This window comes from Oncorhynchus mykiss, chromosome 24, assembly GCF_013265735.2.
Source record: "Oncorhynchus mykiss isolate Arlee chromosome 24, USDA_OmykA_1.1, whole genome shotgun sequence".
NCBI classification, from domain to species: domain Eukaryota; kingdom Metazoa; phylum Chordata; class Actinopteri; order Salmoniformes; family Salmonidae; genus Oncorhynchus; species Oncorhynchus mykiss.
Genome location: NC_048588.1, coordinates 11,012,312 through 11,029,659, shown reverse-complemented (window position 1 = coordinate 11,029,659; position 17,348 = coordinate 11,012,312). Strand labels below are relative to the sequence as shown.

Below are 17,348 nucleotides of genomic sequence, written 5' to 3'. Positions count from 1 at the left end.
AATCTAATTTTCCTTAATGAGCAAGAGATTAACACATGCGAAATCGGTGCATTCAGTCGCTCTAATAGCCTCTTAAATGTACAGTAACTACATGTAATCTAAGTAATGCCCGAAAGTAATTATTAATCATAAGAGGACCATAAATAATAACTAGTAATATGTCATAATCCAAGAAAGGTTCAAATCTCACCTTTCTGGTAATTTTTTTAATAAATTGCTCAGGTGTAGTCACATTTGAGGACACAAGTGCAAGTACACAGTACAATTATGAGGAAGATATGAAATATTTTATTTTACGTATATTTCCTATTCAACAAAACTGTATGAATAAAGCTTGAAATGACATGTGCTTTATAATCAAATGATAAAATCACTTACTATAATATATGTCACCTTCCTTATAACTGTAAAATACATATCTCTATGGTTAGAGAATGTGCATATTTTCTAAGGGTCAGTCTTGATCAAAACATTTGCCCCCAGCGCTGTGAACGTCAAACAGAGCTCTATTAATATCATATTACATTTGTCCATCTATGACAAACAGAAATAGACTTGTTTAAAATCTATGAATTATTTTAGATTAATCGCTATAAATCGATCTTTGAATGTGCTATTGTGATGAAACCCCTCTCTTCTGCTGCGTTATGATGTAAGGATTGCAGGTGTGCACTTTGTCAGTGGATCTGATGTAGGGTTCAGCCAGGAGTTGATGGACAGTCGGGAGAGCGAATTAAATGGTAGAAGGGACATCCCAGCTTCAAGTTGATTCAGATTTAACATCCTGTTACACAGGCAGACAAAATATACTACTGTGTCTGTGGAAACCAGGGCTATCGCTCAATACAAGCATTTTCAATATACCGTGTCCACAGATCGACTTATAAGCGAAAATGTGTGTTGGAACCAGTACCAGAACCACAGAGGTCCTCTAAACAGGGGACTTTACTTCTAAGAGAGATACAAATGTCAAATATATGTCAACAATCCTCCCTCCAAAAGGACGCTTCTATGGATTTTACATTTCGTGAAAATCCCTCAAATCATGGTATTTTTGTTCAAATTACATGAGGAATCACTCATATCGAAATAAGGTCAGGGTTAGGATTAAGGTTTTCAAATGGGCTTGCAATAAAGTGGGCACAAGGGTTCGGTTTTGAGGTCAAGATGGACTGGGGCTAAGGTTAGGGGTTATAAGGACATGGGTTACAGTTTTAAAAAATGGGTGAAGATAAGGCTGAGGCTATGGTTTTCTAAAGTTAGTATAAGGTTGGGTCTAGGGTGCTGTTCCTGTGGTGTAAAGAAGATTGGCACCCGGATAGACAGGCACAAGGCACCTTCATTTATGCTTGCCTTGGACAGGCAGATGTGCATACCTGTATTCCCTCTGTCCCTGTGAATGTCCTGAATAGTCTTGGATAAGCAATCCACCATCCAAACTGTGGCTACCTTGAAATAAGAAAGAGATGAGAGAAGTGAACATAGCCAGTTCCCTGTATTACTGAGAAAAAAGAAGAAAAAAAACTATACAAAACTATATCAGCAGCAGGCCTGAAAATTTGAAACTTTAAAATACCAAAATATCAGGAAATGCTCCTAGTGCAAGCATAGAAATTAAAATAGTCTGTGCAAGCTGTCTGTCTGAAGGTCAGGTACCAAAATATTAGCACCAGAGACAGGAGAGAAAGAGGAGCATCCTCTCATCTTTTATATATTTTTTGTAAATCCTGCACAGAGCTTCCGTTTGTTTTACCAACTGTGAGAGCCTGTGCAGTGAAGAATATTCACACAAGTCTCTCCAGTCTCGTCTAATGTCAGCATACGGCCAATAGCGCTCGTAGTGACGCTGCAGTAGGTTGGCCCTTCGCTTGCATTCATAAACGGATATGATAGCTAAGCGTTGAATGTACTACTGTAGCGACATATACACAGTCAAGTCGGACCATGGCGGAAGAAGACGACACGAGAATTCGGATTTTACAAAGCCTGCGGGGAAAGATATGTAAGTGCGAACAATGTCTTTATTGTATCAGCATTCTTCAATTGAGGGGGGCTTACAAAGTGAACGACGTGAGGAAAAAAGGGGCGCGGTACAATCAACACAGGCACTTCATGAAGATATGAGACATTGTTGTGAATGAATGTTGCCCGGGCCTCTATCAAACGTGTTTTATATTTGCAGAAAACACTGTCGCAATGTAGCTATTTATTTTAATCAGTTCCTCATCCGACGTCACCCTTAATAGAGCTAGGCCAGCTCCTGACAAAAGCATAGGCAAAGACGGGCTAGCTAGTATAGTCAGTGGCTAGCTCTCCATATACACGCATCAAAACACATCAACTGGCTAGATAAGTATTAGCTAAGTAGCTAAGCTAGCTGTCTATATTACTAGCAAACGTAAAGTGCTTTCAGTGAAACTGTGCCACTCCCTATACAGATAACTTGTTTCCATGTTTTGTATCCTACCTAGATAGCTATCGAATCAGAATGTGTAATTCATAGCTAGTTGACGTTAGTTACCTCGCGTCTCTGTTCTCATTTTGCGAAACGCTCGTGGCAGGAAGTTGTCTCCGTGTGTTGGTTAGCTGCTGAAGTTAATTGTGTTGAAATAGCTAACTAGTTTCGAAATTACACTATTCCAGATTAGTCATCACTTGATAAATAATTTTAGAATTTTAAACCATACTATTCTCCAGCAGGGTTAGCTAACTAGCTAATTGCTGGTTTATGTTGCTTTCATATTTCTAAGAAAAAAAACATGAATTTACCCAGAATTTTAAGAAATTACTTCGAGTGGAACTTAAACATTTTCAGGATATATTTGGTCACAAATATCCTTGTCCATTATTCTTTTAGCAGGAAAATAACATTAATTTCAATGGAATTAATAAAAGTTCCTTAGTAATTTCGTTGAGTTCTGTGCAAAAAGTCAATCATAAAGACAGATGGATTACTGAAATTACTTGTTTTACATGAATGTCGGATGCATGCATTTTTGTTGCAATTAAGAGACTTCTTGAGGTCCTAAACACAATTCCAAATGGTCATCCATCATTATCCTCTGTAAAGGATGTCATTTCATGACTTGCATCTGTGATTAACAGCTAGCCTATAGGCAGATATTTAAGTAACTTTTTCAAAGACCATTTGAAAAGAATTTGCTTGAGTTCCTAAACACGCACCTGGCTTTTATATGCAGGCAGTTTGTTAGTTTTGAATGAGCACAGTACCGCAACAGGATCTTTTGATGGAATGTTACTGGCACACATACAATACTGTCAGCTTTGTAAGGGTGGCTGTGAGAGAGAACAAGACCATTCACACTGTCCATCTACTGCAAAATGAGAACAACATAATTAGCATTGCGTACATAAACCTGTCTTGATTTCAGGAAGTCTAGTAAAGTATGAATTTTGCAAACATATGAGGTTATCTCAATGGTCTGATAGATGTGACTCCTCATTTTATCAGTTTTTTCACTTGGACAATTTAAAAAGGACTAATCGTAGTACCTGTATCATGAGAAGCCCTTGGTTATAGACTACTGTACCAGTACCACTACTCCCCCTCCCCCTCTCTCTGGCTCTGATGCTCACTTCTGCAGATGCTATCATGCATGTACAAACGAGCACACACATTGACATGCACACCAGCACAAAGTCATCATAGGTGTGCATATAAGCAAAGTAAATGAACGCATTATGCACTCGCGTGTGCACAGACAACGGCTGCAAAACAAATGAAAGTTTCACTACCATGCATTGATGAGCACCCAGGAAGCAAGATTTAAAAAATTGAGGAACTACCCTTGGTAAGAAACTGTTTGCCATCTTACGAAACCTTTCTTCTTCCTCTTGGGGTTTCTGTTTATGTCTTAAACTAAAAAGTGTCAATGGAAGTTGTAGTCTATTCAGTACAAACAGAGAAGTTTGTAGTAGTGTGGCGTTTGCTCTTTGACCTCTTGCCTCCATTTCCACGGCGACCAGTACTTTTTTGTTTTTTTGTGAGGATGGCGTTGAGGAGGTTAGCGAGGGCTTGAACTCCCCTGCATGTCGGGCTCACCGGGGCTTAGTGGTAGCTCAGGGCTCTGCTGTAGGTTTTCACAGCCCTTTTCTGGGATTAGACATATTAATAGCCTGTTAAAGAGCCTGATCCCTGACTCTGGCTTTTCCCCATTAAAGTCTGCTCACCCTTATATATCCCTCCCGACCTCTCGGACCAATTTAGACTGCTGTCAACCACTTCACACGGAATAATCTTGTGGTTTACAGCTTCACACATTGGACTCAGTGAAAGTTGTGAGAGACATGCTAATATTGTTTTGATTTAGTCATGTGTGAAACTATTTATTACTGTATGTCATAGTCTTTTTGGAATTGAATGAAAGTGCAGTGTTTATTGTAAATTCATGCAAACAGGAACCTGGTAGCGCTCTATAGAGCAGATGTAGACCCAGAGCTCTGTTATTTGTAGTGTGCAGTCCTTATGGTGCTGTAGTATATCCATTTTAGAGGGCATTTGCTGCTGTGCTGTTGATTCAGGTGCAAGCAGTTTACCTGGCTGGAGATTTCTGAGGTGTTTCACATCTGTGAATCAGCACTCCACTGTCAGAGCCAGGAGCATGCTGGGAGGAAGTTGATGTGCTGTGTCTTTGACCACATCTTACGTGATGCTCAACTCTCAATTTAGGCCACATCCACCCTGTGCGCCCCACACCTTGCCACCCCAGCCAGGCTTACTGTCACTCACACAATCCATTTTAGTCCACTCAGGGAGTCCTGAGTTCCATATCCTCATTTATCCAGGCTGAATACATAAATTCAATTACTAGGCCTCTACATGCCACATCATGAACTTGTCGAAATCAAAAAATACATCTTCAAAGAAGTCCTAACTGAACACACTTCAGTTGAAACATTAGGGTGTTTTTTATTATTTAAATCAGGGCTGTTCAATGTCAGTCCTGGAGAGACATAAAAACCACTTCTGGTTTTCATCCTCTCCTAATAAAGTACTATTTCAGACCTGGAACACCAGGTGAGTGCAATGAACTACCAGGTAGAAAAACAGACTCCAGAAGTGTTTAGGCCTTCCAGGACCGGAATTGAACAGCGCTGATTTTAAATGTTCACATTTAGTATTCTCAACCATATTAACAGCAGGTCGATAGAAATAGACATAATTGCCAAGGTGTCATAAGTCTGTTTTCCACATTAGCCCCACCTGCCTCTCTGACCCTCTCCTCCATATCCTGCAGGTGAAGGCAAGAACCTGGGTCCCTGTTCAGGGCCCAACCGACAGCGGGACCTCTGCACCTTCTGCACCATCAGCCTGGACCAGGAGGAGGTGTTCCGGACCAAGGTGTTTGACAAGAGCCTCAGGTAACAACCATTTAGTAGTATTATATAGCCTATGCCATTTAGCAGATTCTTTTATCCAAAGTAACACAGCCATGTGCATACATTTTACGTATGGGTCGCCCAGGGATCAAACCCACAACCCTGGCGTTGCTATGGCAATGCTCTACCAACTGGGCCACAATCTCCCTCCATCATCAGAGACTTGTCCCGAAGCCACTCGTGCGTTGTCTTGGCTGTGTGCTTAGGGACGTTGTCCTGTTGGAAGGTGAACCTTCACCCCAGTCTGAGGTCCTGAGTGCTCTGGAGCAGGTTTTCATCAAGAATCTCTCTGTACTTTGCTCCATTCATCTTTCCTTTGATCCTGACTAGTCTCCCAGTCCCTGCCTCTGAAAAACATCCCCACAGCATGATGGCCAGGTTTCCTCCAGATGTGACGCTTGGCATTCAGGCCAAAGAGTTCAATCTTGGTTTCATCAGACCAGAGAATGTTGTTTGTCATGGTCTGAGAGTCCTTTAGGTGCTTTTTGGCAGACTCCAAGCGGGCTCTCATGTGACTTTTACTGAGGAGTGGCTTCTGCTTGGCCACTCTACCATAAAGGCTTGATTGGTGAAGTGCTGCAGAGATGGTTGTTGTTCTGGAAGGTTCTCCCATCTCCACAGAGGACCTCTGGAGCTCTGTCAGAGTGACCATCGGGCTTTTGGTCACCTCCCTGACCAAGGCCCTTCTCCCTCGATTGCTCTGTTTGGACAGGCAGCCAGCTCAAGGAAGAGCCTTGGTGGTCCCAAACTTCTGCCATTTAAGAATGATGGAGGCCACTTTGTTCTTGGACCTTCAATGCCCCAGAAATGTTTTGGTACCCTTTTCCAGATCTGTGCCTCGACATAATCCTTTCTCGGAGCTCTACGAACAATTCCTTCGACCTCATTGCTTGGTTTTTGCTCTGACATGCACTGTCAACTGGGATCTTATATAGACTGGTGTATGTGTGTGCCTTACCAAATCATGTCCAATCAATTGAATTTACCACAGGTTGACTCCAATCAAGTTGTAGAAACATCTCAATGATGATGATCAATGAAAACAGGGTACACCGAGCTCAATTTTGAGTCTCATAGCAAATGGTCTGAATACTTATTTAAATAAGGTATTTCTGTTTTTTACATGTTAATACATTTGCAAATATTTCTAAAAACCTGTTTTTGTTTTGTCATTATGGGGTACTGTGTGTAGATTGATGAGGAAAACAATTAATTGAATCAATTTTAGAATAAGGCTGTAATGTAACAAAATGTGGAAAAAGTCAAAGGGTCTGAATACTTTCCAGCACACCCTGCAAGAACAGGGCAGTGAAGATGTTGCTCTTGTCATGTTAGCCTATGTTGCACTACTGTCATGGTTGCTGGCATGAGGTGATATCATTTGATGTGTAACATCCTCTTCCTGCAGGGCCCAGATCTTTTTGCATTGATCATTTTGTGTCATCATGCAGGCCAATAACAGTATCCTTTCCTTACCATCTCTCCTAATGTTGAAATGTTTTTCACAATCATGTAACACCATTGAAAACTTAACACTTTAGCTTATATGTTTTATTGTAACCTGGAGATGACCAGGACTGCCTCCCCAACTAGAGACACAGCTCGAGTCCAGGAAGAACAGAAGGACTGACTTGTTTGTGTGGGCGTAGTGTCAGTTGGGCAACTCCAGACGAGGACAATATTAGCAAGGCTAAGTCGTCTACGAAGAGAGCAGCCATATTTGATTTGAAATGAACTATGCTGCTTACAAGCTCCCCATTCAGAGAGATGTGTGGGGGAGATGGACACGGGTAGAACCTCGTTCATCTCACTGTAAATACACGGTGCTCGTCTTCTCTAGGTATTTCACAACGGATAGCTTTTTTTTTTTTCCTCTACTGTTGCGAACCCGCCGTTCAAAGGGCTCCTTTTACTGTGTCTAAGGAAGTGTATCCTCCCACGCTCTCTCTCTCTCTCTCTCTCTCTCGATGCATGGCCTTTCATATGGCTTTAAGACTTGTAGAATCTCTCTCTCTGCAGAATCCCAAGGATGTTTCCTCCTGCACTGTCATGTTGCACAAAGTTGTCATGTGAAAACAATTGTAGTGTAGTGGCTATACCGGTACCACATTACTCTATATTTATGGGGATGTTAAAGGAAAATACCACTCAAACTATAGAAAACTTTTCAAAATACAGAAAGAGGCACTGTACAATGATACTATGACACTTTCTGCATTTTGGAACTTCTATATCTTGATTGCTGAAAAGCAAAACATTTGGGACTGTATCAAAAGTGAACTAATGAAGTAAATACCAAAATATTTTGAGTTTAATTTTTCTTTAAGGTTAGGATGTGTTCTGTTGAATCTAGGGTTTATCCATTATGCCGATTCTGTTGCAAAATGTTTCTTAAATGGAATTGAACTCAGCGAAATTGGGAGGGACCTACCTACCTGAATTTGTCCAATAGAAACTCGTTTTCTTTGAAAAACCCAACTGTTTGGACTAATGCTTACACCCGTGTTCTGTTTGAGAGGGAGGGAACGGGAGATCGAAAGAGGAGAGTGTGTGTGTGATCGAAAGAGGAGGTACTGTGTATGTGTGTGAGCCAGTGTGTGGAGGCTACAAGTGCGTAATTCCATGTGATTATGTGCACAAACTGGAGGATGCGTGGGTGTCTGCAGCCTGGAAGTGTTGCCAAACCCTCACTGTGGAAATGACAGGCAAAACATTTCACCAACCATGCAATACTGCATAGAGGGTAGCCTTACTTGAACACTGCTTTTATGAACATATCATAATGTTATTAGCACTGTTTGACTTTATTAAGATAATGGAACAAATGTCTGTCAGTTGTCCTGTTTTCATACTAGTCTGTCATACACCTACTAGCCACGCTTAAACCTGCTTAGCTTGTACTGTTTTGAGAAGGCTGCATAATGGTGCAGTTAACAGCCATTCTGGCTTCTCTTTACATAAAATAGGCCTCATACCAAGGTAACAATGCCGCATAATAACCATGTAACAGGCTAGTAACTATGCTGTTATGGTACATTACCATAAATGTATTGTCTTGGAAAATATATGTGGCAAGTATGTAACTGTCTGTTAGGCTCAGGGCTCTTGCTCAATTGTCTTAAAACATCTGTCCTCGCCTCCTTCGTTGTACGTATCTGAAAGAACTGACCAGGTGAAGCCAGCCTAGTGATGCACTTCCACCATATTGTTTTCACCTAGCAACTCTTTTCCCATCTGTGAAATTGATGGGGAGGAGAGAATAGATTTAAGCAGTTGAGATTGGGCTCAGGACTGATAGCGAGACCCAATCTAAAAAATTTAATCTAATTGGACAAGGTTAGGTTGCAACAGCTCCTTTTCAAAACATTCTCTCCTGTCGGCCCATGCCTTTTACTGAACACAAATGACCCCGGTCAGAGCTGGATGGTACAGCTGCTTGGCACCCTCTCCCTCTCGGCCTGCTCTTCCAAGCCACTTGTATGCTGGTCAGTCAGTCCTAGGAGACCTGGCCATCACAGCGCTAGGCTATATTTAGCACCTGTTTAATGATTGCTGATGGTGGGCGGTCTATGCATAAGGCCTTGGTTTGTGTTGTCATCGGTGTGTTTTCGTCTGTCCCTTCAAAAAGTAGCCTGGTCCCAGATCTGTTTGTCTTGCCAGCTCCTTGTCACAAGTTGTTTGGCAAAACTCCAAAAACAGTTCTAGGATCAGGCTAATCAGTCATAAACCTTTTCCAATCAAAAGCCAACAAAGTTTTCAGTAAATGTTCCCTTTCCGCAGAGGTCAGCCTGTTCTCTGAACGTAGCCTAAAGATGGCGTTTTGCTCTTCACTAAAACTACTTCCTGTGTGGTTGTTTTTCAGCCCTTTCTACGGCGAGGACTTCTACTTTGAGATCCCACGACCATTTCAGTGTTTGTCCTTCTACGTATTCGCCAAGGGTGTTTTTCAAAGGGACCTGCCTGTCGGTGAGTAGGAACTGACACACACTCATACACACACACACACACACACACACACACACACACACAGCTACCCTATGCTTTCAGCTGGATGATTTCCAAGTATGTTGACTTCTGTCTGTCCATGTGTGTTTTCAGGGAAAGTGTCCATCCGGAAGGAGGAACTGTGTAAATTCAGTGGGAAGGAGCACTGGTTTGGCCTGCAGCCCGTGGACCCTAACTCTGAAGTCCAGGTGGGTGTCAGTCAGACAGTGTTCAGACATCTTTATATGTACCCAGTTGGTTTGGGGAGAAAAGCTCATCTTCTAGTCATTGTGCTACTTCTTGTATGCGATCATTCAGCCGCCATAGGGGTGTCCAATGCTATTGATTGTAGTTAGTCACCAGTCAGACATTTGGCTTGGTCCAACTGTCTGCAGCAGACACCACCTCCTCACATCCTGTTGTTGTATTCTCTCTATGCTGAGAGGCTTGGTAACTGGGCTGAGAGGCTTGGTAACTGGGCTGAGAGGCTTGGTAACTGGGCTGAGAGGCTTGGTAACTGGGCTGAGAGGCTTGGTAACTGGGCTGAGAGGCTTGGTAACTGGGCTGAGAGGCTTGGTAACTGGGCTGAGAGGCTTGGTAACTGGGCTGAGAGGCTTGGTAACCGGGCTGATTCACTGAGGCTCTAGCCCAATTCATTTATAAATCAGTTCTCACATCATCTCCTTCCCTTCATCTGCACTGATTACAAAAGACATGACTGGAGAAAACAATATGGTGGAAGCTCATTGGTTGGCTTTCACCTAGTCATTTCTTTCAGATTAGTGATGAGGAGAGAATGCACTTTTTAGAAAATTGAGAAAAAAAAATTCTGATGTCAGGACTTCTGGCTCAAAGTGGGGGGGGGGAAAAAAAATAGGACTTCTGCTCTCCAAGATGTATCCATTTGCTGGTCTTACTTCCGCTCTCCGAGGTGTATCCATTTGCTGGTCTTACACTCAAATTGACTTGATTTGATGCTCTCTTTAATCGTCTGCCCTGGCTGAAAAGCTACGGTTACATAATGGTGTCATTAACCTGGCGGTGAGTGTTTGTTTTTTTTTGTTCTTGAGTGATGAGAAGATTTTAGGACACTGAAATCTGTCGGAGAACTGGCTGAAATAACCCTGTGTCCTAATGCCACAGCATCCTGAACAGACCTAAGCCAGCAGACATGTTACCCAATCACTGTAGGCTGTGTAGGACAGTTCCATGTAACCCTATTTCACTCCAGTTGTAGCATTTCATGTCTAGCGGGTGCCCTAGTCTGGGCTATTCTGAGGAGTGTTTTTCTACAGTAACTCACTCTGAAGGATGACCAGGGCTGCCTCCCCAACAAGAGACACAGCTTGAGTCCAGGAAGAACGGAAGGACACTGAGCCGAGTTGGCTGTGTGTGTGTCTGTGGGCGTAGTGTCAGTTGGGCAACACCAGACGAGGACAATATTAGCAAGGCTAAATCCTCTACAAAGAGAGCAGCCATATTTGATTTGAAATGAACTATGCTGCTTACAAGCTCCCCATTCAGAGAGATGTGTGGGGGAGATGGACACGGGTAGACCCTAATGTTTCTGGTTCCAGTCTCGCTTTTCTCGCTGTAAACACGGTGCTCGTCTTCTCTAGGTATTTCACAACGCACAGCATTTAATTTTTTTTATTTACTGTTGCAAACCCGCCGTTCAAAGGGCTCCTTTTACAGTGTCTAAGGAAGTGTATCCTCCCACGCTCTCCCCTGTCTCTCATTCTTTCGCTCTCTCTCATTTGCTCTCTACCCCTTTCTTTACTTTTCTCTTTAGCTCTCTCTCTCTACTCTCTCTCTCTCTAACTGGTCTTTCTCTCTCTCTCTCTGCAGAATCCCAAGGTTGTTACCTCCTGCCACTGTCACGTTGTACAAAGTTGTCATATGTGAAAACAAATGTAGCGGAGTGGCCCTAGTCTAGGCTATCATGAGGAGTGTTTGCTACAGTGACTCACTCCGAAGTAGGTGTTCTAAGTCTTGTTACATCAGTGATGGACTGCAGTGTGCGTGCGCTTGTGCTCTCTCTCTCTCTCTCTCTCTCTCTCTCTGAGAAAGGGGTTGAAATTGATGTAGCAACTGAGTGCAGTTGGCAGTCGGTGAGAAGAGCAGGAGTGGGTTAGAGGTGGTATCTCCTGTGCGGTTGTTGGTACAGATTGGAGTATGTTGAAGTTGCCCTTTTAGAAGTTGCCCGTTTCTGTGTTTCCTGGCCTAATGCTTAAGTTTAGGGCTTGGGGAGGGTAATCTGTTCCTAGATCTGAGCCAAGTGGCTACTTGTACGTGGACCTGATATTACAGTACAATACAGGCCAAGACATGTTTTGAAGGTGGGTGGCAGTGATTTCGGTTGCTTTCATTAGGGCATGTGTCAAAAAAACCCTTTGTCCAGGTAGTTCTTAGTCAAGGTAGTTCTTCCCTGTTACAGTTCCTTCTTTGGTGTCTGATAAACATGACCCTGGTGACATTAGCTCAGCCCAGCAGGCATGCAAGGGTAATTCTCACCATGTTGGCCAAGGCTTATCTTCCATTAGTGACCACGTAAGCGACAACAATCACTATCTGAGCTCAACTCGTAATGTACTGCGGAGGGGAGAGTGAGTGCTCGCTGGTATTTTTTTGTTTGTTTTTGTTCTTTCTGCCTCTTTCTGACACTTCCGAAGGCGAGGCAGCAGCCTTCACCACATCCGACCTGATAAAGACTGAGCGTTGGTTCACATGACAGCAAGCTGTGGCTTATCACACACCCTGATGCACACACAACCACTGCTAACCTGAAGCCACCATAGAGAAAGACGGGAGGTTAGGAGTCAGCCAAAGACCTTACTCATATCCACCACTTTAGAATGAATGTTTAACTCATTCATAGAGTAGGCTGCACTATGAATGTAACCTAACCTCTAAAAGTCAATTATAAACGTATGTTCAGAGAGGACACCTTTGAACCAGGCCTCTCTTTTGTAGTACCCCTTGTTACAGCAGCCATGGCTTATTTAGAATGTCTTGTGAATAGGTTCATATAATAGATTAATTTTACTCATTTGGTAACTTTGACTTCAAAATACTGTGCTCTACCTGTACCTCTCCCTCTGAGAGTGAATGAAGGAATGGGACACACCTACTCAACTTTTTTTCCTTTTTGTTTTCATACAGTACTCATTTGCATAGGATCTGGCATTTATCACCAATGTTGATAAGAGAAACACTGACAAAATCCTGACTTTCAGTATGCTCTGATATTGTGACGTCTCTCCTCCTAGGGAAAGGTCCACCTGGAGATGCGTCTGAATGAACTGATCATAGAGAACGGCTCCATGTGCCAGCAGCTACTGGTCCGGTGAGTATACTGATCCAGGGTCAGATTGTTTTCTTCTCCCTAGTGGGTAAGGTTAGGATGGGGGGGATAATATAATCTGATCCTAGATCTGTGGTTAGGGGCACCTACTACCTCAAGAAGCATTGGAGGACTTTAACACAAGTACATTAACATATGTGGACTTTCTCTATGCAGTCTTATTTGCTGTCAATACAGCCTTTTGTTTCTGGCTTTGTCTGGGCTAGATCACCCAACGCCATAAAGCCTCCTAGTCAGGCACCAACAGGCTCTAAGGAGCCAGAGCCCAGAGACCCAACCATGGTTTACCCTCTCTTCCATTCCCTTACCGCAGCTGTTTTCTCCTACTCTGGAATTCACCTCTGCTGTGTTCATTTTCAACATCCTCCAGTCGACACATACACACACTGTACAGACACACAGCTCTCACAAACAACTTGTGTCTCCTCTGTTGGAGTTTGACAGTGCATCCTACTGTAGTGCTGTCCCTGAGCACTTCCTTTGGCATTGCGTGTATGTTTGTGCATTTCCAAGAGATCGTCATCTCGTGTGTGTGTGTGTGTGTGTGTGTTAGTCAATGGATGATGTTGTTGCTCGTCGGCACTCATTCAAACCGCGGCGGGCAGGTTAATGAGGAGGAAGTGATGGCATCTCGACAGGAAACTGCTCTAGCACTGCTCCCACCTCTGTGGCCGCTGGTGTCTCAAAACCACGGTGTGTCATCGATACCTCTTCACTGTTAATGGCCCTCTACCCTGCCCTGTCACTGTGGGAGGATTAGGGTGGCAAAGCTAACTCTCATTTACCAAAGTTACCAGTATCTTTGGTAATTGCCATATTTTCTGTTAATCTACGGTGACTTGGGCAATTTATACATGAATAACTTTTTATTTTTAAGTATTCACTGTTAATATACACTGAGTGTACAAAACATTCAGAATACCTGCTCTTTCCATGACAGACTGACCAGGTGAATCCAGGTGAAAGCTATGATCCCTTATTGATGTCTGTAGTAGTGCTTTTGCTGAAAAGCCTATTTGAAATCGGACACTTTGGTGGGATTAACAACGAGAATAGCTTTAAAAGGATATAATACACGTATGTTTTAGGAATTGTAATTATGAGATTTCTGTGGTTTGTAGACATTTACAGTGAAATGCTTACTTACAAGCCCTAAACACTTTTTTTTAAACATTGTTGGTTAACTTAAAAAATATAAAATAATAGTAACATTTAAACAGCAGCAGTAAAATAACAATAGCAAGGCTATATACAGGGGGTACTGGTACAGAGTCCATGTGCAGGGGCTATCATGGTCCAGTCGGGGTAATATGTACATATAGGTAGCGTTAAAGTGACTATGCATAGATAATAAAACGAGAGTAGCAGCAGTGTAAAAGAGTGGTTTGGGTAGCCATTTTGATTAGCTGTTCAGGAGTCTTATGGCTTGGGGGTAGTTGCTGGTAGCAGAGAGAACATACAATGACTTGGGTGGCTGGAGTCTTTGATAATTTTTAGGGCCTTCCTCTGACACCGACTGGTATAGAGGTCCTGGATGGCAGGAAGCTTGGCCCCAGTGACGTACTCGGACGTACGCACTACCCTCTGTAGCGCCTTCTGGTCGGATGCTGAGCAGTTGCCATACCAGGCGGGGATGCAACTGGTCAGGATGCTCTCTGATGCAGCAGTAGAACTATTTGAGGATCTGGGGACCCATACCAAATCTTTTCAGTCACCTGAGGGGGAATAGTCTTTGTCATGCACTCTTCACGACTGTCTTCGTGTGTTTGGACCATGATAGTTTGTTGGTGATGTGGACACCAAGGAACTTGAAGCTCTCAACCTGCTCCACAGCAGCCCCGTCGATGAGAATGGAGGAATGCTCGGTCCTCCTTTTCCTGTAGTCCACAATCATCTCCTTTGTCTTGATCACGTTGAGGGAGAGGTTGTTGTCCTGGCACCACACGGTCATGTCTCTGACCTCCTCCCTATAGGCTGTTTCATCGTTGTCGGTGATCAGGGCTACCACTGTTGTCATCGGCAAACTTGATGGTGTTGGAGTCATGCCTGGCCATGCAGTCATGGGTGAACAGGGAGTACAGGAGGGGATTAAGCACGCACCCCTCAGGGGGCCCTGTGTTGAGGATCAGCATGGCAGCTGTGTTGTTTCCTACCCTTACCACCTGGAGGCGGCCCATCAGGAAGTCCAGGATCCAGTTGCAGAGGTATTTAGTCCCAGGGTCCTTAGCTTAGTGATAAGCTTTGAGGGCACTATGGTGAACACTGAGCTGTATTCAATGAATAGCATGCTCACATAGGTGTTCCTTTTGTCTATGTGGGAAAGTTAGTGTGGAGTGCAATAGAGATTGCATCATATGTGGCTCTGTTGGGGCGGTATGCAAATTTGATTGGGTCTAGGGTTTCTGTGATAGTGTTAATGTGAGCCATGACCAGCCTTTCAAAGCATTTCATGGCTACAGACATGAGTGCTACGGGTCGGTAGTCATTTAAGCAGGTTACTTTAATGTTATTGGGCACAGGGACTATGGTGGTCTGCTTGAAGCATGTTGGAATTACAGACTCAGTGAGGGAAAGGTTGAAAATGTCAGTGAAGACATTTGCCAGTTGGTCAGCGCATGTTCGGAGTACACGTCCTGGTAATTCCTGTGGCCCTGCGGCCTTGTGAATGTTGACCTGTTTAAAGGTCTTACTCACATCGGCTTCGGAGAGCGTGATTACACAGTTTCCCGGAACAGCTGATGCTCTCATGCATGCTTCAGTGTTACTTGCCTAGAAGCGAGCATAGAAGTAATTTAGCTTGTGTCACTGGGAAGCTCGCGGCTGTGCTTCCCTTTTGTAGTCTGTAATAGTTTCCAAGCTTCCGAAGAGCGTCTGAGCCGGTGTAGAAGGATTCCATCTTAGTCCTGTATGGGCGCTTTGCCTGTTTTATTGTTCGTCCAAGGGCAGAGTGGGAATTATTTTAAGCTTCCGAGTTAGAGTCCCTCTCCTTGAAAGCGGAAGTTCTACCCTTTTAGCTCAGTGCGGATGTTGGCTGTAATCCATGGCTTCTGGTTGGGGTATGTACGTACGGTCACTGTGGGGATGACGTCGTCATCATTGCACTTAATTGATGAAGTCGGTGACCGATGTGGTGTACTCCTCAATGCCATTGGAAGAATCCCGGGAACATATTCCAGTCTGTGCTAGAAAAACAGTCCTGTAGCTTAGCCTTTGCTTCATCTGACCACTTTCTTATTGACCGAATCACTGGTGCTTCCTGCTTTAGTTTTTGCTTATGGTCAAATGGAGGGCGAGGAGAGATTTGTACGTGTTTGTGTGTGGAGTAAAGGTGGTTTTTTTTTTTTTACATTATTTTTTCCCCCTCTCCTCTCCCCCTCTGGTTGCACATTTTTAACATGCCGGTAGAAATTTGGAAAAACGGATTTAAGTTTCCCTGCATTCAAGTCCCCAGGCCACTAGGAGCGTCGCCTCTGGTTGAGCGTTTTCCTTTTTTCTTATGGCAGTGTACAGCTCATTGATTGCGGTCTTAGTGCCAGCATCGGTTTGTGGTGGTATATAGACGGCTACGAAAAATACAGATAAACTCTCTACGTAGATCGTGTCGTCTACAGCTTATTATGAGATACTCTACCTCAGGTGAGCAAAACCTCAAGGCTTCCTTAGATTTTTTGCACAAGCTGTTGTTTACAAATATACATAGACTGCGACCCCTTGTCTTACCAGAGGCTGCTGTTCTATCCTGACGAAAAAGCTTAAAACCCGCCAGCTGTATGTTATTCATGTAGTCATTCAGCCACGACTCGGTGAAACATAAGATATTACAGTTTTCAGTTTCCCGTTGGTAGGATATACGTGATCGTAGTTTGTCTATTTTATTATCAATTGATTGTACGTTGGCTAATAGGACCGATGGTAGATTACCCTCTCGGCGATGGATCCTTACAAGACACCCGGACCTTCATCCTCGATACCTCTTTCTCCTGCGAATGACTTGGATGAGGGCCTTGTTGTGCATCTGAAGTAAGTCCTTCCCGTCTGACTCGTTGAAGAAAAAGTGTTCCTCCAGTACGGGGTGAATAATCACTGTCCTGATATCTAGAAGCGCTTTTCGGTCATAAGACACAGTGGCAGAAACATTATGTACAAAATAAGTTACAAATAACGCAAAAAAACACATGGTTACAGGATCGTAAAATGGCAGCCATTTCCTTCGGCGCCATTCTCATTTTTCCCAGCAGCGTTGGTACGGTGAGAATGGAATGGCATCAAACACATGGAAACCATTGTGTTTTATGTATTTGATACCATTCCACATATTCCCCTCCAGCCATTACCACGAGCCCGTCCTCCTCAATTAAGATGATACAACAACCTCCTATGCTTTGAACGGGGTATGGTATTTGGTGCCAGGGTGCACGGGTTTGTGTCAAGAACTGCAACGCTGCTGGGTTTTTGACGCTAAACAGTTTCCTGTGTGTATCAAGAATGGTCCACCACCCGAAGGACATCCAGCCAACTTCACACAACTGTGGGAAGCATCCCTGTGGAATGCTTTTCAGCACTTTGTAGAGTCCATTCACTGAAGAATTGGGGGGGGAAA

The 17,348-nt window shown here is 43.5% G+C and overlaps 1 protein-coding gene and 1 long non-coding RNA gene across 3 annotated transcripts in view; one reads left to right on the top strand and one right to left on the bottom strand.

Moving 5' to 3' along the window:
• Positions 1 to 396: 396 nt before the first annotated feature.
• Positions 397 to 2,729, bottom strand: LOC110503739. The gene is made up of 3 exons (XR_005039312.1): positions 2,522 to 2,729; positions 1,377 to 1,449; positions 397 to 784 (listed from the first exon to the last, which is right to left on the bottom strand). It is a non-coding gene; the product is annotated as an uncharacterized LOC110503739 (long non-coding RNA).
• LOC110503738 (ras GTPase-activating protein 2) overlaps positions 1,779 to 17,348 on the top strand; it is a 41,472-nt gene continuing 25,902 nt past the window's right edge. Inside the window, exons 1-5 of one of the 2 annotated variants that reach the window (XM_021582224.2) lie at positions 1,779 to 2,002; positions 5,259 to 5,382; positions 9,263 to 9,366; positions 9,499 to 9,593; positions 12,654 to 12,730. In XM_021582224.2, coding sequence (XP_021437899.2) covers positions 1,945 to 2,002; positions 5,259 to 5,382; positions 9,263 to 9,366; positions 9,499 to 9,593; positions 12,654 to 12,730 — 458 coding nt within the window. In that variant the 5' untranslated portion in view covers positions 1,779 to 1,944. The remainder of the gene's footprint in view (positions 2,003 to 5,258; positions 5,383 to 9,262; positions 9,367 to 9,498; positions 9,594 to 12,653; positions 12,731 to 17,348) is intronic. The other variant, XM_021582223.2, reaches the window with a different exon arrangement.